Below are 24,662 nucleotides of genomic sequence, written 5' to 3'. Positions count from 1 at the left end.
GTGAGTGAAAACACTCTGTATGAGCTATGCTTCGACTATGTCTGTTTCCAAGATGTCGACCTTCTTTACCGAAGATAATTAAGAAAAAAAGATATTTCATTGGCAAACAGACCATACAGTTTCCAAGGACACGAGTTAATTATAAGGAAAATCTTCGCTCTTGCAATAACGTTAACGCTAATAAAAAAAACAATAGAGATTAACGAAAAACAAAGAATTTATGATAACTCATTTTCGTTTTCTGTCGGTGCCGCCATATTACCTTTCGGTCGGCACAATCCTTTGAAAAATGAGGATCTTTGTGAGAAAAAAACATGCAATTCCGTGAGAATTGTCACAAAACTGAACATTGCGGGGCCCGAGGAACGGAAATAGGAGCACCACTGCCCCCCTCCCTAAGCAAGGAAGAAGCAAGTTTCCCCTCCCTCGCCGGAATTACACGCTACTTTGTTACAAGGTTGGAGGATTCCTTGATCAATCACTCGTGCGATCGACAATCTCTTCTCTGCAATCTAGCTAACCTTTGTTTATAAAAGAGATCCAGTTGTGCTAGTCCTACACCTCAATCGAAGACTTGCTGTCCAGAACTAATTTAAATGACTCTAGAGCTGGTCGGACTTCTTCTCTGATAAATCTGGACACCTGACAAGACCAAAAATTACATGGCGTCAGTACTGTACACTAACTCAATTCTTGCGATCAAAAACGTTGTCTTCATTGTTGGTTGCTTCCACGATCAAAAATCGCTCAGTCTCGTTTTTCTTCACATTTCGAAAGTACTTCGGTTGAATGCTCAACAGGTGAAATTTTTTGTAGTAATTTCAAGAGGAAGACTGTTTGTTTTAACTCCACTTTTTTCATTAACGGTCCGCCATTACTTGGTGCGGTTCTGACCGATAACTGAGCTTTCTGGGATGTGGATCGAGGAAAAACTGACGTCATTTACTCACTAGCTTAAAATGAAGACTGTCAATGCGGCTTAATTAGTAAGCAGACCGAGAGTTTTTGGCTTTTAGATTGTCAATTTCATGTTCTGCGTACTAAGTAAGCCGCATTCACACATTGCATTTTTAAGCTTGTGAGTAAATGACGTCACTTTCTCGATCGGAACCTCACCAAGTGATGGCCGACCGTCAAATGAAAAAGAGTGGAGTTAAAATGAACAGTCTTCCTCTTGAAGTTACGGCAAAAATTTCCGACTGTTGAGATTTAAACGCAAGTACTTTCTAAACGTGAAGAAACACGAGAAATGATTTTTTTTCATCGTTGTAGCACTTTAAGGGGAACGTGAACGTGAAGCGAAGTCAAATGTTATTTTTGTACTTGGTGTAAAAACTTTCATTATATAGATCAATACTCATGAAATACTTGGATTTTCCTTTTTTACTAAAAAAAACATATCTTCAACACGCGCGGTGAAGATAGTATCTCTCACTCACTGTTAGCACAAAGATAAAATTCGTATCCCGCGCAGCCATGTAACATCCTCTATATATCAAATTAAACAAATTTAAAATGAATATAACTGAAAAACTGGAAGACTAATTACAAACTGACTCGATTTTGCACTTATATAATGCATTTTCTCCATGGATATAATCAATAGCGCTTTGCAACACCATTGAAGGGAAGCCGCTGTTCACATTGCAACCAGGTTGACAATCACACATGGTTCGACGCTACTCTGGTCAGACGAAATTTGAATGTAGCTTAAAAAGTTACAATTCAAAGACCCTGTCTTGTGTCTTGGGTGATACAGAGGTATCGCAAGAGTCCTCTAATATGCAACCAATTTGCTAAAAACGAAAAGGGTGCGCCTAATAATTGTATGCTTTCGGTTCGAAAATAATTCATGATAGCCCACGTACTGACAGCATAAAGCATTGTTAAAATTTGTTAGCTGTTTGGACGTCACGGCTATTGTTTATTTCCATATATAATGATTTGGCCTAACATGGCGCTTTTGCCCAAATCTCCGCATAACGCTGCAAAGATAGCTACATATAAAGAGACATAAAGAGTGCCGTGAGTCACGTTTCACCATAAGGGAAGCGACCTTGGTAAGGTCAACGGTTTCAAAAGAAGCCGATTATACAGCATTAGAAAAACACTGAGCATCTTTAAGGCTTGCAAAAACTGTTCAAGGTGGCACCGTTTTCTCTCCATTTAAAGGTTGGCATCGCTGTTGGCCTTCTGCTCATGCGCCAAAAGATCGCAACGGACCAATCTCGTCACCAGAGTCCGCTTTTCTTTTGATCAGTAGCAAGAACATGGACTCTGGCCACTTCCAAAGCAGGAAGTCCGTAAATCACGGACTTCCGGCTCGTCTACGCACGCCCAGAAATTTGAAACAACAGTGGTAGTCAACGGTTACAAAAATGGACCTTTAATACGACTGCGCATAAATTGTAAGTGGCCAGAATCCGTGTTCTTGGTGCTGACCAAAAGAAAAGCGGACTCCGGGGACGAGATTGGAAACAGACATAACAACATCGATGTACGAAAGGAGATCGACTGCATCGTTTCGGTAAAGATCTCATCTCAGTTACAGGAAAACTCCAAAAAAGTACACGGCTACTTTGTAGATTTCTCTCGCGCAAAGAGTTGATCCGGGGCCAGGGAAAAGTGAATCTTCGTGAACCACTGGAGTACAAGGGTATGTATTTTTTCAAAAGAATTTTTGTTTCAAAACGAGGACAATAGATTTAATTAACATAATACAAAAGAATGCAAAGGTGATCGCCATTTTTGAAAGTGGTTTATTCAAGCCTACAATCCGCGACAAAATGTTTTGAGACACTTCACATTTTCGGTTAGAAAACACGACACAATTTTTTTTTGTATCACAACAAATTCCACCTTCATCAACAAAAACCCCCTCACCCCGAGCAATGCTGTATAGCTCAAACTTCTCGGACAAAACAACAAACCAGTAACATTGAGTGGGAAGGGGGGGAGGGGTGGGGGGAAAAGGGTGCGAGACCCCCAGTGTTGGTGGGCTATCTCTGTGAGAATTGTAAACCGCCATGAAATTGATGTGTTATATGCTGACTATTCAGCTGATAGATGCCCCTTGCAATCATAGAACACTTTTATGTGAAAACAGGCAGCCATATTGAAACCCCGAAGCGGAGATATGGTGGCAACGTCCCGAACGAATGGTCTTCAAAATGTCTATGCAAACGTCGTCTTTCGTTTCGTTTAAGAAACATGGGTGAATAGGTGTGAGGCCCTTAAGAGCACCTGAACTAAGTGCTTCGTCTACTACCCTCTTTGAACTAGAATTAGTGCTATGAAACGAGAAAACTATACCATAGCTAAGTCAGATATATCCAGAAATGCATAAACTCGACGAACGCCGTTTTGCAAATAAGCGAAACGAAGTGTCCCTTGCCTCTCTCCCCAACTTCAACATCACTCGTGCCTCGAAATACAGAAAACTAAAGTCACAAAGTGTCGCCCCCAAATGCTGCTCCTCAAGTGAGGATAAATTGCTGCATTTACCGGCCCTGAACTAAAAATAACGCAAACGTTTACCCTAATTTTACTGTTAGAAATAAGTAGCAAATGCTTCGACTTAAAGGGACACTTCGTGTTGGAGATCAAAATTGGGCTTGAATCTAATTACTCGCACTTCTGGACATACGTGAACTACAATTAATGGCAAAAGTAGTTGGGATGCTAACGCCACGATGGGCCTGAAAACCTCTCAGGCGTCAGAAACTAAGCATAACCGTCAAAATTCAAATAAAAACTTCAAAATAGAAGTCCTCCTCGATCCCAATTAACGTTGAAAAAGAAAAGGAAGTCTGTTCACTATTGGAAACAATGTTCTGGGGGGGGAGGGGGCAATTTTTCGAATTCAGTAAGAAACCAACTTCAAAGGGTGAGTGTTCCAAGACTTTTGCCACAAATTGTAAGTCCATGAGTGTTAGCCGGTCCAGTCCCCATGACCTCTCACCCTTGGAAATCCAGTGCCAAACTATGCAACATAGGTAAATGCTAAGTCTAAATAGTTAGCTAACGATCTGACTCCAGCATTAAACGAAATTTAGCAAAAGGTCTCGCGCAACTGGAATCCTGTCCCTTAGTGTTTGGAGTGTTTTTGTCCTCTACAACAGCAAACAAATGAGTTGTAAAGTAGCACAACGTTACAGTTGTAACAACCAAGCCAATCAGCATATGCTTTCGCCATTTCTTTCTCCAGACTTGCACGACTGCTATATTTAAGTAAGACATTTGCAGCCACAAGGAGAACGTATTAAAAAAGAAATCAATGCTCAAGGCAATTGAGACACGAACAAAGAACTGGGTTACGCAGTGCATGTTCGAAGAGGACGGGTCAATACTGAAATTGTAAAGCTGAATGAAACCAACGGCTGCTATCAGTGATGTCGACTCACCCAAAATCATCTGAATACTCATGTCGGCAACAAAACGCATGCTCCGTGGTGTGCGAAATCGATCTGCATTCAGTGTAGTCCCTAAATCACATTGTTTAAGCTTCTTGTAAATAAGGTACCACAAATAATCGCGAATAACGATGGTCAGTCTTTCCAATAGATCTATCGCTCCATGCGCGAAGCTAAGGAGTATAAAGAGAGGAAGTTTCGACAACTCGGCTTGCATGACGCGAAAAACTATGGCGGACGCAATGTACAGCACGGCAAGCAATACATGCGCGTCTCCGGGATGAAGAAAGTCGATTCTTTGTGCAGCGAGCCGTACGATCATCTTGGGTGCAGCCGTGAGAAGAAGCAACCCTCCAGCAACCATAGCTTTGTACGTCTCTGTAGCCTCGCCATACAAAGGAATCAACAGATACACCAAAACGAAAGTTATCGGGATTCCAAAAGCAAACTGGGCCACCAGCATTGCGGAAACCTCAAGAGTTTTCTTAATTCGTTTACGTCTTTCACTGTGGCTTTGTTTAGCTATTTTTCTGCCAATGAGTATGCTATTCATGACTAAGATGACGACAAAAAGGCCGTTAAGAGGAAATGACATCCAAGACCTCTTGTAAATGTCATACACTTGCAAGGAGAGCCGGTAACAAGAATCCATAAAAGCACCGAGGAGATTAAGGACCAACAGATTAAGCTCCTTGATCATAGGCCAACCAAACAAGCATAGCACAATAAGGAAACTCCACAACTGAACAACGTATGCTTCAGAGGTAGCAGCTGTCACTATGATCGCCTGGGTACCTCTAGGAAGGGCCGTCCAGTTTGAGTACTGCATATCGAAGCAAACATCAACTGTATTAAAATCTAGAACCAGTATTAAAATCTAGAACTATGGATCCCAGAGCTATACCACCAACAATCTGAATGAAGAATGCGTTCTTCATGGCTTTCCAGAGTGACTGCCACCATGTTATCGGTCGCGATTCCTTCCAAGCCATTTTGCTGTTGTCACCTTCAGGCGGGTCATATTCCTGAAAGACCAAATCATTCTCACCGCCAAACTTCTTAAAATCCTCTAAAATATCTTGTTGTTGCAGTAATGGAGCTCCCTCGAGAACTCCTTGCCCTTGATACGATTGAATAACTCCAGCAGTAAACGTCTCGCTGATATAAAAAAGCAATCCCTCGATCGAGAATGGAGCTCCAGCCATTTATGTCCTGGATGACACACGGTTACTTTCGACTGAAATTTCGTTTTCTGACACACATAGCTTCGCCGAAGGAAGTGAAACAGAAATCCACAGCTTACATCGTCACACTTGATAGATTCTTGCAAAAAAAGTAGCTTCCTTGACTATCGATCTCTCAGCTTATTTACACCAATAAGCTGCGTAAGCAAAAACTAATTGTGATCAGTTGGCGTATTCAACAATTTCCAAAGCGAGTGCGACAAGGCTGTAAGAATCATACTGCGTTTTGTAAACACTGCTGTGGAATTCAGAAGGTGACCCGATTTACATCCCCTATGCTGTCAGAAAACACACCTAACATATCTTTCGTCTGGAAAGCATTAACGTCCAAATGTGTTGAGTGGTGTTCCCTGGAAAAAATTCATCTTATCATGAAAGAGACCGCTTCTTGTTCAATTTAAAGTATATTTGATTGCTGAACTAATTCAGCCTACTGCCACTGAATGATTGGCAGATACACACATGCGTGTCAGTTACTGAAATGTACTTAAAAACAGATTTATTTTGGATTTTGCTTTTCTGTTTTGGGAATAACTTCCGCTCCGGCCGGCTGTAAAAACATCAATCACAAACAAGTCTTTCTCTGGACTACTCGAATTACATCAAGGAACCATCAGGGCGGACGGGCGTGACTTAGTGTGGCTATGCTCAATTGAACACCGGACCTACATGTATAAAAGTCATTGTGGTTTTGCTACATCAGCCACGGCTGTATTGTTATGCATGAACTGTGTTTGCTGCAAGAGATAAAAGCCATCAAATATCGAAGTCTGCATCTTCTTCCCTTTCCTGTATTTCTCTTAACAAACAAGTGACTCAAGAACATAGGTCAAGACTAAGTTTTGTGATGACTGTGAAATTGCTCCTCAAAAAAAAAAAAAATTATGGGAAATATTATGACGGTGATCTGAATTCACTGAAGCAATATTATTGACTTTTACACTTGATAGAGTTCTTTGGTTTTTTTAGATTGAGTAGACTGATCACGACTACCATAGTAAACGCAACACGATCTTTTCCTCAAATGAAGGATTGTTATCCTTCATTGTCAGTTTGCTCCAAATGAAGTATTATCCTCCATTTAGATTACTCTCAGTCCCAGGACTTGTGGTAGCAGATTAAAAAAAAAAAGTAAAAGCAGCCCCTAGACAGGATTTGAACCCGGAGCACCCACTTTGAAGGAACTGTTTTTATTAACTTAACCACCAAAGATCAACTAGCTGACAATTGTACCAATTATTTACCAACAATAATTAGTATACATGAAATTATTGCTGAATAATGTTTAAGTCTAATGCTTGATTTTGAAATGGTTACCTTTCTCTTGAGGTTTGCTTAGAGACATTTTCTCTTGTTTAAACTTGCTTGCTTTTTTTATCGGGTGATAATACACGTTCCCAGCGGAATTCGGAAGGAAAAAAAAATTGACGTATTTAAAATAATATGTGGTTGTCTAGTGGTTAAGTGAAGGGGTTATTATTCAAACGATCCCAAGTTCGAGTCCTGCGAGTCCAGACATTGGGGTTCGTCTTTTTAAAGAAATATGTTCATTTCCCATGATCCTCATCAAGCTTTCAGTATTCAAAATGAACAATAATACTTTAATTGGAGCAAAATTGACAATGAAGAATAATCCTTCAATTGAGGGAGAGACTTGGTTGGTAAACGGTAGGAGCTTCAGTTAATATTCAACGACTATAGTGGTTTTCACGTTACGTCATCGCCGAAGTGTTGGTGGACGAGAACGAAGGATCTCTCATTTAGCTCCTTTTGTTCGTCCACCAGCGATAGATCACATTCGTACTCTCAGTATTGGACTGGAACTACAATGTTCAGAGGTCTTTTTCGGCATTCTTTAACTGTGATGTCAATTACTGCGAGTCATTGTCATATTTTTAGGTGAAATGCATGAAACGAACTGCTACTGAATACTATTCATTTGTGCAATGTGCAATGATCCTAAAAAATGTTTGGACTGAAAAATGAAGTTATGTCTCTACATTACACGAGGTGTGTAATGCGTTTTTCTCTGTCACGTTACCATTGGTGCATTTTAAAACAACTTATTCGTCCCTCAACGCTTTACTTGCTAGAGTAACGACATTCTCTCGTAATCGCAGAAGTAAATGGAACTCTTACGATCTTATAATAGCGACGAAACATCTTCAGAAGACTGTGGATCATTTCAGGAAGCGTTATGCGAGAAAGAAGTCAGAAGCGTTTATTTGATAACGTACAGTCAGGCTAATTTGGACCTATTTCCCACTCGAGAAGAATTTGCCTCCGCGGTAGTAAAATCATTTGCGAAATGCAATGCGACCATTCTCCAGTGGTGTTGCAGCTGTAAAAGCCACAAAAAATCCGGAAAACACTACCATCTATCTGTGAAGCTTGATCGCAATCAACGCGGGCTGTCGTCGGAGTTTTTACGCAATGAGTACGGGATAAACGCGAACTACTCAAGTAAACACCATAACTACTACAGTGCTTGGACATACTTAACGAAAGAGGATGAGAACTTTATTGAAAGTGCTAGCTACCCGGACCTTAACAACGCCAGTGAACCTAAAACAAGTGCCGCAAGTCGTGCTAGGCGGAATAACAAACGCAAAAGGAATGCTGCGAACGAAAATCATGACGATGAGGATGACCAGGACAGTGACGACGACAAAGACACCGACTCGCGTGCGTCTAGAAGGAGTACTAGCACCAGAAAGAGAAAGATACCGGGTGTTTTCCATTTACCAAGAAATTCCGGAAATTCCGGTTGGGATGTAAATGGAACACACGTTTTTGGTTCGTTCCACTGGAGAATTTCCGGAATAAACGGAACTTCTGAAAAAGTCCTGTTTTCCTGTTTACAACTTTTGAAAGGTCTTACCACTTCCAGGCTATTTCACGGCCACATTTTTGAATTTTGGCGCGTAAAATCGCAATCACTGGGCGGCGAACGGACCTGAGTTAAATGGAACACGTTTTTCACCCGATGGAAATTTCCACCGAAATTTCCGGAAATTTTTTGTAAATGGAAAACACCCACCGACTCGCGTGCGTCTAGAAGGAGTACTAGCACCAGAAAGAGAAAGCGTCTTACGACATTCGAGGTCACAGAAATCATAGTTGAGAAAAACGTGAAATCGCTGATAGAACTGCAAGCTTTGGCTCACCAACAGAAAAAAGGAGGGAAAAACAGATCTTGTTGAATTCCTAGTAAATCGCACGCCAAGGGCGGTCGCAGATATATTGAATACTGCATGGGAAATCGAGAATGCTGCGGAGAAACTGGCACGATCCAAGAAAACTCGCCTAGAGCTATCGCAAGAAGCGAAAGAAAAAGAATGCACGGAGGGTTGTTTTGGGCTGTGGAAGATTTGTGCCGAAGAAATCCTAGCCAATAATCAGGTCCCACTACAAGTATTTCGCGACGTAGTGTGTCATCTGCTGATAAAGGAGAGGGGTAAATACCGGAAGATTATGATCACTGGAAATGCGAACTGCGGAAAAACTTTCTTACTTAATCCCTTGACTTTGATTTTTGACACTTTTTGTAATCCAGCTTCCGGGAGCTTTGCTTGGGTTGGGGTTCAGAATGCTGAATGCATTTTCTTGAACGATTTTAGGTGGTCGCCACAAGTTATACCGTGGCATGATCTGTCACTTATGCTAGAAGGTCACGTTGTGCATTTACCGGCGCCGAAAACTCACTTCGCAAAGGATATTTCACTAACTAGTGACACCCCAATATTTTGTACGGGTAAACATAGACTTATGTACATCAAAAATGGAATTGTGGACGAACGTGAATGCGGTATGATGGACGTTAGGTGGAAAATATTTCATTTCACGTATCAGATCCCGCGGGAACAACAACGACAACTCCCATCATGTGCTAGGTGTTTTGCAGAGCTTATTTTGCCCTCAGAACATAGTGGCTTGGTCGTAGACGGTTAACTTAATAAAGAAAACCCAACAGAGAGAAAACACCACGGTTAACATCGGTTTACAACGGTTAACAACTGTTCAGAATAAAACAATACACTGTGATGTTTTTCTTTTTGAAATGCTGTTAACCGTTGTTAACCGTTGTTAATCGTTCAAATGACAATGTTTCAGTTTGGTAATCGTTTAATCTTTGTCTTTAAGAATTTTCAGAGTCTTTTGCTGATTACTACACGAGTTTTAAATTTAAGAGCAGGCGTTTTTGTAACGGAACAACTCACACCGTCAAGGCAACCAGGTACTATACAGTCTTTATTTGCAGTTAGTCTGTTGTCACTCGCGTGACGTGGTATGGCACGATAAAGCCATAGTTTTATCTCCACATTTAGTGTTTCTACTAATGGGCCAAGTATTGGCTAATATTTTGTTCTCTGTCCCTTAGAAGATATAACTAAAGAAATCCGTTTATGCATTGATTGTATGATTTTGTCGACTACAACAACTGGCATGTTCTTAATTGTTCTAATAACACGCTCACTCAATTCTTCATAAGTTTCACGTGTAATATTTAACTCAAGAGCTTGCTTATCCAGTTCTACTTTAACTGCATGGAAAAAAATTTCAATACAATGAATGTCACCGCTCCTTGGGGGAAGTTTCAACTGCTTTGCTCTTTTGTCACATAGCGCGCGGCGTGCTAGCGAGCCATTTTGAACAGGACAGTTGTCCTGTACAAACAATCGTGACCCATCTTTGTTGGCTAGTCTAAACATGTTCTCTAAATCATCCTGTACAAATTTGGCAAAGTGCGCGCCGTCTAATTTATCATACTGATGACACACTATAGCACCTTTGCCGTAACTAATACCCACAATCACCTTCCCAACTTTTCCACCGCTTCCCACTTTGCCCCCTTTTGAAGTGCAGCCGCGCATAAGACCCTCGCACTTCTTGCGCCAGATACGGCCGTGAGTCGAACTGGCTTGATCTGCTGGGTTCCTTTTATACCAAAAACTAACGCAATCTAAATAAAAAGCTACATTGTCTTTCCACACATCCTTTGAGTAGTCTTTTCTGGTGTTTTTGGCGAATTTTAAGCGTTCTTTTAAGTCCTTTTCTGAGAGAAGGCCCTTTTTCCTTGCTCGAAGGAAATAGTAACCTTCCCTTTGAAGGAATCGCCTGATTGTTCTGTTGCTCACATGTTTTGGGCTTATCCCAGCTCTCGCCATTAGCCTAATGGATGTAAAATTACCCTCTTCGTGTCTCAAACTGGACAAAGTTCGTAGAATGTGGCGTTCCTCTCGCAAGCTCAGTTTACGTGGCCTTCCTCCAAAATCTCTGTTGCACTCCTTTCTTTGATCGTGGTCAATTATCTCGTCTTTTTTTATCCTATAGACCGTGGCTCGTGAAACACGGCATTGTCGAGCCATATCCTTGATCGATAATTTCTTTCCTGGTGTTAAATACTTAATATACCCTAAGCCCTTTGGGACGGGCTGATTTCACCATTAAACACCATGATTTCTTTGTCATGTACGTAGAAAGCCGTTAAACAAAGCGGCTTATTTTGGACACATTGTAATTGCTTAATTGGCGTTTCCATTAATTTGTTAGAAAGCTCATTGAAAGGGCAATAACTGGGCCAAAAATCACTATCTTCTGAACTTCCATTGCAAAGATACAGCAATTTGATTAATATGCCATGTCAGACAACCCCGGACAAAACTGTTGAGACATTTCAATCCAATTTTCAATTTCGCGCCATGGTACCATCGTGTCCAAAAGAAACAAATTCGCCCCCCTCCCCACCCCTGGTGCAATGTTGTTTCGGCTTAGCAGCTCAAGGGTGCATTTCTTGTGTTACCGCAAACAACATTGCAATAGGGGAGGGGGGAAACAGTCTTTAAATTTGCGACAGTAAGCATTTTTGTCAGGGTGAGTGCAAAAAAAAGGTTACTTCTTGTAATGTGTCTCAACAGGTTTTGCCCGAGGTTGTAGCTTGCAATAGAGGCTAATGCAGGGAATTTTTTTCAAATGCAAATACTTTTTAACAGATTCCCCCGCATTAGCCTACATTGCAAGCTAGTTCCAGTCCAATACTGAGAATACGAATATGATCTATTGCACATTGCAACAAAGTTATCTGTGTCTCTAGAGAATAGTTGCAAACCACATACCGTATAGTGAAAAGATAAATAGCTAAAATGAAAAGTTTTGTTAATGAAGAGCGTGAACTTTTAATTAATTTCCCACATCTGACCCGTTCCATAACTGCCGTGATAAGCTTATTCCACATGACTGACTTTCGAAAACCGAATATTTTAAAAGAAAAATGGGTAAATAAAGGACAACTAAGTTGCCATGGTGGCTGAGAAGACACAATAATTTCCGCGAACGGCGGTAACGGTACCATATTTAACGAAACCGAGGACATAAATACAAGAAATGAGACTAAAATTCCAGTAAGTATAGCAATACACTTGATCAACTCAGGGAAAAGTCAAGACAGTTGATGTGCACCTGTGGGCTTGATTTCAGATATGTGTCTAAAATGACAAAATATGGAAGGAGCAGCTGAGATGAAACGCGCAATGCTCGGAGCCAGAGCCGGCGCTTGCCTTCGAGCCCAATGTCGTCGTCGAAATACTGGGAGCACTACATGAAAACGGAAAGAATGTGAAGAATCGAACGATTAACTATAATTGTGCTTTGTTGTCTGTGCGCAACATACATGACTAACTGACACTCACTCCCCAGTAGCCTGATATCATTGACAAAACGAAAGAGCAAACCGTGACCTTTTTAAGCACCCAACAGGTCTATTGTGAAGAGTAAGACAATTATCATTGTCCTTAAACATAAGACGTGTCCCTTACTACGGAAGATCTCAACCAGACTAGCAGACCAATGGTGGTATCGAAAACATGGGTTTTTGCTCAAGTGGTGCTCTTCTTACGAGTCTTGAAACCTGGTTTATTCACGTTTCTTCCTAGCCTTGTGGTTCAGAAAAACGGAAATCAATCATAAAGCCCTGGGGCAAACCTGCATTTTTTTCCTTCCAAAACACTTGACCGTGCCCTATATCCTATATAAATGCCACCCTTTTTCACCAGTACTTTTTATGCTTTGCGTTTGCCTAGATTACGTAAAAACGTCTAATCAAAGAAACGCGCTTCATTGAAGTTTCTGCCGAAAACAAACCGCGGCAAGTCATACAAGGGCATCTGGTCTGTAAAAGCGTTTCAATCTAATTTACAGCAAGCTGTACTCAACCCAAAAGATATGTCTCCATCAAGGGTATTTTTCGTGCATGCATTCTTTGGTGCACTGGTACGCGGAACTATCGTCGTGCTGTGTGTTTTAGTAATGAGACAGGATGCTAGAGAAGAACCTGACGGGGGATCCAAAAAGTCTCCCCAAGAACACGACGAGAGAGACTAATAAGCCTAAAAGGTAAGAGATGTTTAGCAATTATTACCTTGCGTTTGCCAAGATTTGTCAAGAAAAGATAACCTACTTCCAAAACCCCTTCAAAACGCGTAACAGGAATTCCTTGTAAGGAACAGGAATTTGTTATAAGAAGTACTTGTCCATTTGTATTGCAAATATACAAATTTAAAAACTCAGTTTGCAAAAATGATTACTTATGAAAATAATTGTGCTGGAAGAGTAACACAAATTTGTTGAACTGCAACGGAAAATGAGACCATTTCGAGTGGTAATCGGTCTGCAGTATTCACCAATTGGTTGCATCAATGGACAGTAACAAGACAGCGCTTATACCATGTAGTTTCCATCGAGTAATTTCTTTTCTCTTTTGTAAGCGCGTGCGTTATAACTAAAAAAAATTAAACCTAAAGTCTTACCCTGTATTTCTTTTGCTTTCTGGCAGAGACGAATTATGCAGCATTTTGATGTTTGGAAGACGCAATACAGTAGATTTTTGACATACATAATCAGTTGACTGTTTGACATGGACAATTTACTAACTAAAATTTGGTTAACTACCTATGAAAAAATTGTTTAGCGCACGTTCCATAATGTTACGGGTGAACGGCTTAGTTTTAATATTGAAAGCGCATCGTAAGCACCAGCTTCTTAACTTACGTCCAAAACTGACTCGAATTAATTAGATGCATGCTGCTACATGTGCTCGTCTTTGAATAAATGTACTAAATGAACCATTTGAATGCCAAAATAACTGTCACGAAGGCTTCTGAACCAAACTGAATAAACTAAAACTAAGGATATTGTGTATGACTTCGTCTCACTGTATTTCTTTCATTTTTTGTTATTGCAATCGCGCACATGCACCGCCAGATTAGGAATCGAAAAACCACTTGACCCATGGTATGTTTGCGAGAAAAGACAAGCCCGCTGAATGAGACTGAGATGTAGAAAAATCCTCGGCGAAGAAGAAACTCAGAGACAAAAAAAAAACGACAGGCCGTTTTGATGATTTGATTAAATTTAATTTCACTTTTATTTCACCACATACAAATCACACGTAAAGAAAAAGAGAAATAAATTCGCATCAGTTTCATGGACTCATGATGGGAGCGAGTTAATGGCCTATGACGAACTATGACTTTCTCTGATGGGCAGAAATAGTTTTTAGAGTCCTACGGAATAATAGTGGAATCGAGAATTGTCTGGGTAATTGTTTTGAACTGATATCTGCTTCACTTGTAACAGCACTCAACGTGCCAATATTCAAAGTTTTCCCAGTGTGAAAATTTCGCCAGTCAATTACATGTGCGTTTTTATAATCAATGGTTTGTGATCAACCACGCGTGGGTGGCAATGTCTGAGCCTTTTCTGAAGGCTATGTTACAATGATGATGATAATAATAATAATAATAATAATAATAATAATAATAATAATAATAATAATAACGTACATGGTCGAATGACTTAGCTACACTGAGCTACCTTACAGACATGCCACGAAAATAAAAGGAAAACATATGCACATCTACATCAATTTTAATCCAGTTTCTCTTGGGTCCAAGAGAAAATATAAGCAAAATTTTGGAGGGCAAACAAAGAGTATTAGACCCGTTTCAAACGTCGTTGTGCTACTGCTGTGCCGAACTCAATTCATCGCTCTTATACCACGTCAGTAGCACTGCGTTTGAAACCATGTTACGCCACTGTCGTGTAGCAAGACAAGCTCTGACGCGACATAGTTTCAAACGTCGTGCTACTGCCGTGCCGAGATAAATTAATAAATTGAAATACCATGTAAAGACATTACAATCAACTCCTGGGCCCAGTTGTTCAAAAGCCGATTAACCCTAATCCCAGGTTAAAAATCGACCAAGCTTAAGGAGTCTATTTCTCTACTCCAAAATGCTGTTCAACGCTGATATTCTGCAACACTTTACATTAGAAGAAGTCAATCTTGAAAAACCAAAATAAGCAAAAGAAAATTTCACGGAAAAGTCGAAAACATGAAAAAAATTTTACGCTAATCTTGGATTAAGTTAATCGGCTTTCGAACAACCGGGCCCAGGTTCTGCCTTTTTGATTTACAGTAAGCTTATTTGGACAACCGCTGGTCTATTTTCATTGTTTTCATAGTTGGAATTAGGCAAATTCAGCGTCTGAAACCAAGTCGTGGTAACGTCGTGCCAACTTAGCACGACACTAGCACGACGTTTGAAACAGGCCTTACTGTATTTTTCATAGTGGCTAATACAGGATTAAGAGAAACCTTTTGGAAGAAGGAGAGACACCGGAAAAATTAGTAAAACAATTTAACAATACTTTCTTCTTTCTAAGAAACTACATTTGTAAGTGTACATTGAACGAAGACGCTCTACTCTTCTCAATTCCAGTCGGTAAACTACAAAGCTGAAGCCATAAATTTGTTGATGTCGTAATTATTAAGAGAAAGGATGTAAAGCTGGTAACATAATGTGCGAGACCGAGTTGCGCGTGACCTTTAATTGGTTACGCCTCCGGCTATTTAACAACGTTTTCCAACGCGATTAATCATTAGAATGGCTAATCGCGTTTCGGCATGTCGATTGAGATCAAATCGACTATGACTTTATTTAAAGCAACTCATCAGTTGCCAGTACTATGAGGGGAATTTAAGTAACCGTCCCCTATTGTCATTTGGTCTCGTTGGCCGTCTTAGAATGTACTACCGTTATCTTCATGAAAATAATTGACAAGTACAGAACAAACGCCTCTTGAGGATGACATGTGTAAGGACGGCGAGTGTGCAACCAAATTGTGCAAACAACAACTTGCGAAGGTTCAGTAGTGTTTCTTTGTCCCAAGTGAATAAAAGTTGTTGGATTTGAATGCGGTGTATGATTCGGACCTCAAATCAAGTTCTGACGAACGAGTATATTTTCTTCAAAAAGAAAGGTCTTCGATTCAGTTCAACCAAGCTTTGTAAGACGCAAAGAGAGTGGATGGTTCCGGATGCTTTTCTTAATATTTCTTGCCTATTTTTAGCCTAACACGGCTTCATTTGCTTCAATTTACTTTGAAAAAGAGTCGACCTACATTATTTGTGGATTCAACTCTTTGGCGTTCAGCTTCAAAGTAGAATGACATTGCCTAATTTACTGATCAAGCGGAGCTCATTTGGATCTGATGATGTAGCAGCGGCTTGTCTGCGCCACACGTCCGAAATGCACAGAAGCGCGTCTCTTAGTGATTATTTTTATTGGCTCTTGTTGACTCTTGCAAGAGTAAGCTCAATATTTAAAAAAATATTGTTTGACCTTAATTTGTGGAACTGAAATAAGGGCCAAATCAGAAACGCTAAAAATATCATTAAGGTAATTCCCTTGAAAATGACGTACTATCGACATTATTTTCAAGCTTGGCACAATTGATATTCATACACAGGAAATTTAAAAAAATGCAATAAAAAGATGGGTCACCGTGCTCGTTTTCGCGCTGAATGCCGTTTATTCTAAGTGTTTTTCACCGAAATTGGACCAGCACAAACATCACCTTGCACTCAGTGTCGGTCTCCAATGCAGTTTATATGTAAATACTACAACTTCTACTATCCAACTATTTTTCTCGTTCAAATATGTTTTCCGTATACCTATTACGAGTAAATAAAACCATTAAAATGGGGGATCACCGCGGTGCTCGTTTCTTCGCAACACACCTTGAAAAATGTATTTCTTTTAGTTGTTAATGAGCTTGTATTGTTAGCTACTCCCATAGGGGGGCAATCAGGCCCTTTATAAACCACTCCTTGTTAATATCACACCACTTGACGCCGACCAGTTTACTCGAGGCTATTTTTCATTCCACTTATTTTGTTATTTTCTTGATTGTTTATCATACGTTTATTTTCACTGTATTGTATTTTCTACTATTTATCACGACTCTTGTATTTAACACTATTCAGAATTTTGTAATAAACTCGATAATTGCTGGCGGCTCACTCCAGTAACGGTTGTCTGTGCGTTATTTATTCTAATGGATGTGTTTTCTATTCGGCTGAGCGAAGCGAAAGAGAATAGAATGATCATTTTCCGCGAAAGAACTGGGGCGAGTTATAAGACAACACGAGAAGAGTTCTCATGAATGCTCTTAAAAGCTCTTGAACAGGAAAGGCGGCATTTATTGTCTCTCTTTAGATGGCCGGGATGTAACGGCGCCATCTCCGAAGTCGCAATGTTATGCGCAGTATGAGATGCGCGGTGCAAAACAAGGGAATCACCTTAAATGCCTCTCCAGCATTATAGAATAAATAAAATATCCTCCATGATGTCATGACGTAATTGTTCAAAATACCTGTTGTGGCGCTCGTCCTGTGAAAGTGTTTGCGTCCAAAATGGCGTCCAGCTTGCTGTGAATTGGAGCAAAGTACTCACAGTTCTTGATCCTGTCGACTAAATCATTGTCTCCACCTTGTTCCTTGACAACAGCCCCAGATTCCTGAGACAGTACACGTATCTTCTCATGGCACTCCTGTAAGGTGTATAAAAACAAGACATTGGGGTAGGGTGGGGGAGGGGGGGGGGGGGGTGAAGGTGTAGCTTGAAAGGGGAAGAACTCGAGTCACAGGGAAACAAACACGATCCTCGAGAACACAAAAAAGGTTTGAAAGAGATTGTGGAGTACACAAGCCTTTTGATTTCCTTCCTAACCTCAACGTCATTTCGACTGCTTTACTTCTATAAATAATGAAGATGAGGCTTTAAAACCTTTGCAAAAACCGTGGACCATAAGTCTTGCATAGCGTTGGATCACACAAGATCGTGATCAGTCTAAATAGATTAAAACGTATTTATGAAAGTCAAGTACACTGCTGCACGACTGATAAAACAACGCAGAACCGAAATATCGTTAAAAGAAATACATTTTCGCGATGTTTTATCAGTCGTGCAGTAGTCTATCTTGACTTTCATAAATACTTCTCTAAATAGTTATCCAATTGTGAAAGTTGCTCGATTCCGTGAAAAGGTTTCATTACTAAATCTTCGTTTCTCAGTTCAATAGTATAGACTGCCGATAACCCACGCACTCCCTTACCAAAATCGAGACATTCTTCAGGAACTGAATCAATTAAAATCCTTTACATTACCTGTCTATTGCCACCAGCTTTGACTATGGCCATGATGATGTTCTCAGACGCCATGAATGGTAACTCCTGACGAATATGTCTTGCGATAACCTGTCACAGCACACAACGAGAGCCGAGTTATTTCACGTCCGGTATAAACTTCAGTTTAGGTTTTGAAAACCGACAGTCAAAACAATGTTTGAAAATCCGTGATGTGAGAGAGTTTTGTAAGCAGGTTGTAAAGCCAAGCACTCTTATTGATTTCCCTGTATTCCAGGCGAGCTGAAACAATAATCCAACTTAAATCTGGAAGCTGTTTCACTTTCAGATGCGCTGATGGTGGGGGCGTTGGTGGGCAATTAACCCCTATCATCTCTGTGTTTTGTCCCCTTTGACACTGTGGTCTTTGAAAGGGGTTTAAGGTGTCGCCATATGTCTGTAGCTACCTACGCAAAAAGACATGAGGAGTGTGCCAAGTGCTGGAAATATAGAAGTCCAAAAAGCCTGGTTTTCATTTGCAACTCAAGAATAAGCACAAGAAGTATACGCAAACTCCTGTTCAGTAGCTTGTTGTTCATTAGAGCCTTTTCTTAGCACAATAGACATTAATTAACAACAACTACTGTACATGCGCTCGCTTGCGTGTGTTGTTTGTGATTATGCTTGCGTCGCCAGTGAAAACCAGGTTAAACAATCGTGTCTTGTCCCCTCCATTCGGGAAGATCACCAAAAAAAAGAAAGGAAGACACACGGAAAAGCGACTGTTTAAAAACAACAGCAACAAACAAAAAAACCTTTCAAGCTACATTTGGTTTTGATAAGTATTTACGACTTTTTCCCGCTTCACTGATAACAACAAAAATGAAAAAACATAACAAAATGGAGATAAAAACGAAATAACGACTCTTATTACCTTTGGGTAAACAACAAGACCCTCGCAAACATTCTGCACAGTGCTCAGTACAATGTCAGTTGTGAGAAAAGCTTCGGCTAGGCTAATTCTCCTGAAAGGCAAGGATTCAAATAGCAGTATAACCTTAGAAAACAAAGGTAAATAAAGGCAAACAAAGTAGTAAATATCGTTTCTAGGAGGTACCTGCGTACAAATCGCGAACATTTTCAACGCCATTTCTCGTCGCTGTTGTTTCAACCATATTTTGAGAAACCCCAGCTTTTGCCCCTGAAGTGGCATTTACTATCATGTTGACTTTCGGTGATCGTGCTGCCATAAGCTTCAGCATAATTAGAGTAATTGAGAACAAGTTTACAAAAAACACTGCTCGACCATGACCCTAAAATGATTTCATCGCAATAACAGTATTCAGTAGAGCTATCACTTCGCTTAATTGATAGACGCCAGTCCCTTTCAAGTCAGATGTAGCAGAGTTTGAGGAACATACTTTATAAAGAGATGCACTTATCAGTGGTGATTCGGGTATACTCGGAAAAATCCGAGTGCTCGTAACCGAGGTCACGAATACTAATTTGGATCTAGTACCACTGAGCTATAAAAGGGCTGTTGAAGAAACGAACCTCTGAATCGCTTATACATCGCCAGAGGGGTGTCATTTACTGCATAATCTTGGAATCTAGTGGAATGTGCTTGAAACTTGGGGTTTAATTTCTGGCACAATTCAGCAGATTGAGAAAATTCCGACGACACACTATGCTCCAGGAGCCTACTACCTGGAAAACTGCTATATTTTTTCATCACTTTGAAATACCTTCGAGTTTCGGGTGTGCTGCACGTGATGTAATCAGTGGCCGACCATAGGTCGTTTATGATTGGCTATTGTGAAAACACCCGCGAAAACACCCCTGGGAGGTGCTTCTAAAAATAAATTTAAAGATACCAGACAGGATTGACTCAGAGTGAGTCAGAGAGTTAATATAGAAGATGCAGGCTCCGCGTAATGTGCTCCCGCTATGCCCCATTTACGAGCATAATTGGCTGAACCCTGCCTGGTTCTCATGTTGAACTCAGTTCGAACATAGTTCTCTGTAACTAAATCACCCTCGCCTTTCTCTCCTTTTCCATAAAACGCCCATCGCATGCCCACTTCTCCTCTGCTTGGAGGACTGAGCCACAGGTTTTACATAATTTGAGTTAGACAAATATGTCACGCTCCTTTGAGTTCAACTTGAAAGAAATGTAAGCTCCTTCCGTCCCCAGACAAGTCTCAAATGAAACGTCCCCAAACAAAAGTCCCCAACATTCCTTGGGCCTTTCTCATTCATGAACTACCATAAACTGGAGTCAGTTTCCTTGAACTAACTTTCCCGTTTGGTAAGTCTGGCTTGGAGCTTTACCTGTTTGCGCTGTCATCCAGTGTTCTCTCCAGCCACTGTGTAGCTGCAGTTTGCTGTGCATCTCCTACAAGCACCATTAAATGACGAGCAAGGCTACAGCACCTTTCACTTCTCATGGGATTCCGTTTGTATGGCATTGCACTTGAACCTTTTGGGGGAAAATATGCGATGAATTAAACGGAGCTTGCCAGTTTCCTTCAACCGATTCATAGCTGGTGATAAACCGACTTGCCAAGTAACAAAACTCTCAAGTAAATCAAGATAATAATTAATCCTTAAAAAATAATAAAACGTTTTAAAATTTCTCTAGTAAGCCATTACCTTCCCATGCTCAAATTTATTTATTTATTTTTTTGATAACTCAAAAATGGGGGTCGGTCGGACGACAGTAAACGGAGACAAAAAGGGAACCGGCCTGAGGTTCACAAACACTCGAAGATACACAACACATCACTAATTTCTCAGTATACTGTAAGTAGACGGGTGGGCCCTACTCCGAGCTGAGGATTGTTCTACGGTTTTTCTCTTTAAACAAAAACCAACATGTAACGTACCCCACCAGTCAGGGACGTATGGCAGAGTACAAAAGGGTGTGGGTTCTTATCTTTTGCAAGAAAAATTGCTCTTCTTTTTCTACAGACCAGATCCAAATCAAAACTAGGAGGTTGAGAAAATATCATTAACGTAAACAATCGCCAGGTTGTACCAGGTATTCACTCACCAATTTGATCTTTTTCGAAGGGCTCTTCGATTTCTTTTTGATTGGCTAAAAGCCGAATATCTGTGCAAATCTTAAAAACAAAGCACAGTGCAAACACGTGAATATAACTCATTGCTTACTGATATAAATATAATATTATGGTGATGAATTCACATCAAGTGCTACACAAGAAACAATCTGCTTAAAGTCAACTTGGTTATCGGTATTAGGAAATTAAATTTGATGATCGATGCAAAGTAGCTGAAACTGGGTGAATTTTTCTAAATCTCACATGAACCCCAATACGTACGCTTGAAGTCAACTTCGTCGGATAAAAAAAATTCAAGAGCAACAACATGCGAATGTATTTTCGTTTATAACCCGCACATCAAAATAATTATGTACATTTTTCAAATCGAGTCCCTTCACGGGAATACATGAGCCCAACAAATTGACCTGCTCCCAACTGTGTCGCTTCATAACTCAGATGATAGAGCAAATGCATCGGCCTCGGTTTTACCGAGGGAAAAAAATTTGCATACCTCGGTGGCGCGCGACCACTACCCGCGGCAGACGAGGTATTGCCTCGTCCCGAGGGGTCAATATTTTCAGGCGGTACTGTAGCTCAGTTGGTAGAGCAAATGCGCCGGCATCGCAGAGGTCATGAGTTCCAATCCCGTTGAAGTAACATGAATTGTTCAGGTGTCAATGAGAGACAATTGCTTAAATTGTCCAGTTAAGTACAAGGATCACTTCTCCTTTCATCTATAACCCGCATTTCTGGCAAATGTGTACATTTATTTATTGTAACTTTTTCGGTCACGGCAGTGCATTTCATTTTTTGTGTTGTTTTACCATTTACTCGCCCCTTCTTACCATATAACTTAACGATAACTCTTTAACTATTTTTACACTCTCTGACACACCAAAGCTTCGTGACGAATTAATGTCCGTCGAGCATGCAAAACTAAGGTTGCAAGCAACAGGAAGCAACTTTGAAAAACTGTTATGCTGAACAGTTTTCAAAAACCCCAATCACAATCCATTTTAATCTTCTTTTATTTTACCCATCCCTGCCTCCTTTTGTATTTTCTGTTTCATTTAAACCTTCCTTTAATGTTCTAAGTAGTTATTTTTTATTTTTCGCTTGATTTGGTTGCCAGTTTCCAGTCGACGAATTTGCCTAAATTTCGTGACACAGCCCCGTTAAAGACGGCATTTCACATAATTTAGGTTCTGACGGAATAATTTGGGTAAATATAATAATAGCTGCCATTTATTCAAATGTCCCTTTTTATTAATATTTTCATATTGGTTACCCTATTTGAAGATATGCAGTTCCTCTTTAGAGTGTTTTTAGTTTTCTTCAACACCTACGCGTTATTATCTCTTTGTAAGTTGCATTGTCAAGTAAGCAAGTATCATTATTCACCCTCGGATTTTACTCTCGGATTTTTAGAATATAGCTAGTAGCTAGTAGCTAATACCTCCAAGCATTGAACAGAACAACTTTTAAGAATCCCAACTGACCGGAGGCAAAACGGTTGGCTATTTACAAGTGCAGCCAAGAAATTGAACCAGGGACTACCCGGAAAAATTTCAACAACTGGTCAGAACGTGTCTTGAACCCAGGATCTCCGGATGTCAAGGCAAGCACCCTAACCACTGGGCTACACTGTCTCCTACAGTGGAATACATGTAAATGGGAAGTAAAACCTTGTTGGGTCTCTGCTACTTTATTGTTCGAAAAAATCTATTATTTTAAAAAAATTTAAGGGATGAAGATAACCTCACACAACCAAACTTACCAGTTGCTAAGTATCTTTTCTCCATTAGAGATAATTAGTTTAAAAATCAGAGGGACACCACTGTCATTGCATGCGAAATGTTCATTTCCGGTTGCCATCCGTGTCTCAAAAACATCACATGCTAAAGCTCCCTATTGGGTAACGAAAACCTTAGCATGAATTTCAGTCTTCTCTTCTTCTTATCAATCTTTGTCATTCTCAGTTTAATGCCATAACTTACTGTAGACAGTAGCTTACTATCGACTACAAGATCTACATCTGTACCTTGTGAACTGAAGCTCCCAAGCTACCCAGAGCTGACAGACAGTCCAAGTCTACTTTTCGACTGTACGTTTGCCCTGTGACAATATAATGATTGTTAAATCCAGCCATCTCGGTAACTAGCTGGTCTAGTTTTTCCACCTATAACCAGATAGAGAAAATTAAAATTAATAAGATGCAAACAGCAGTGACAAACATTATAAACAAGTGCAGCGTTTGAAATTATAGCCCACTTTTTTATACCATAATACTCTTTGTTTGCCCTCCAAACTTTTGCATAAGTATTGTTTTTAAATTTCTCTTGGGACAATTATAAGTCCCAAGAGAAACTGCAAACAATGCTTTGTACAAAAGTTTGGAGGGCAAACAAAGAGTATTACAGTATTTTTGAAAGTAGCCTACAGTGTATTTACTTGACATTTTGCATGCTTCGAGATACAGCTGTACATCCTCAGAAGTGACTGTTAACTCCAAACTTGAACTTTGATCGCTTTCAGTAACCTCAAAAACCCGTATTGATCACGTGGACGGTTGAGTCAAGTGAATCTAGTTAACAAATAGCTTCCATGTTGCCAAGCGTTTGTTCATTAATACATCACAGAGGATGTCAAACTGTGGTATGAACGTAACAAAATAGGACACAAGGCCATAGCCCAGAGTGTCTCTGATGTGACAACTTCTTAAAAAGGTTGTTATTTCATTGATTGTGTTTCATTGACCCTGACAAGCCCCTATGGGGAGTAGTTTAAGCGTGTACGTACTGTATGTACAGTCCCAAAGGACCATATGGAGAAACAAAAAAAAGAAAATAACCCTCAATTCATTACTCCCTCACTAATTGAAGTCTTAGCTTCTATAGCCAGAAACACTAGAGCACCCAGAGACCAGCCTCTCAAAGCAGATTAGAGAACTAACCAATGGAACCCACATGATGCCGATTCCAAGAAATGAACCAGGGCCACACTGCGAAGGCAACCTTACTCACCACTGCACCAACATTGCTCTCCAATCACCTTTTTGCATGCAGTGTGTTCTAGGACTTACCTTTCCATGATCCCCATCAAACAGATTAAGAAAACTGGCTTGGGTGCCAGTGGTACCCTTGACTCCGCGGAATCTCAAATCATCTCTCGCCCGGATGAGATTTCTCAAGTCCATTAGCAAATCTGACACCCAAAGGCAAGCTCTCTTTCCAACTGTTGTCAATTGTGCAGGCCTGTTAAGTTCAGTGAAAATTAAAGTTTACTGCAAGAGGGGATAAACTCAAAAATAAGAAGCATGACAAGATGGATACCATTTCCTTGAGAGCTACTGAGCCAGTTACTACTACTGTATGACTACTATTGGCAATGTTGTGCTGTCAGATTAAGAATTAACACTTGGGTTTAGAGAAGAATAAAGAACAGTAGAACCCAACCAGAGGGGGTTAACCTTTAATGT

At 40.3% G+C, this 24,662-nt stretch overlaps 1 protein-coding gene and 1 pseudogene across 3 annotated transcripts in view; both read right to left on the bottom strand.

Annotated features, from left to right (window-relative positions):
- The window catches only part of LOC138059436 (adenylosuccinate lyase-like), a 55,840-nt gene that overhangs the window by 27,958 nt on the left and 3,220 nt on the right, over positions 1 to 24,662 (bottom strand). The window contains exons 5-12 of one of the 3 annotated variants that reach the window (XM_068905037.1): positions 24,267 to 24,438; positions 23,226 to 23,363; positions 21,175 to 21,244; positions 20,454 to 20,601; positions 19,057 to 19,147; positions 18,165 to 18,254; positions 17,372 to 17,548; positions 522 to 642 (exon numbers count right to left, since the gene is read on the bottom strand). In XM_068905037.1, coding sequence (XP_068761138.1) covers positions 556 to 642; positions 17,372 to 17,548; positions 18,165 to 18,254; positions 19,057 to 19,147; positions 20,454 to 20,601; positions 21,175 to 21,244; positions 23,226 to 23,363; positions 24,267 to 24,438 — 973 coding nt within the window. In that variant the 3' untranslated portion in view covers positions 522 to 555. Of the gene's footprint in view, positions 643 to 17,371; positions 17,549 to 18,164; positions 18,255 to 19,056; positions 19,148 to 20,453; positions 20,602 to 21,174; positions 21,245 to 23,225; positions 23,364 to 24,266; positions 24,439 to 24,662 lie in introns of all 3 variants that reach the window. The other 2 variants (XM_068905036.1, XM_068905038.1) reach the window with 2 other exon arrangements.
- LOC138059801 (uncharacterized) lies at positions 3,053 to 5,971 on the bottom strand (annotated as a pseudogene).

Source organism: Montipora capricornis, chromosome 8 (assembly GCF_036669925.1).
Source record: "Montipora capricornis isolate CH-2021 chromosome 8, ASM3666992v2, whole genome shotgun sequence".
In the NCBI taxonomy this organism is placed as follows: Eukaryota; Metazoa; Cnidaria; class Anthozoa; order Scleractinia; family Acroporidae; genus Montipora; species Montipora capricornis.
This window is presented reverse-complemented; position numbering and strand designations above follow the sequence as displayed.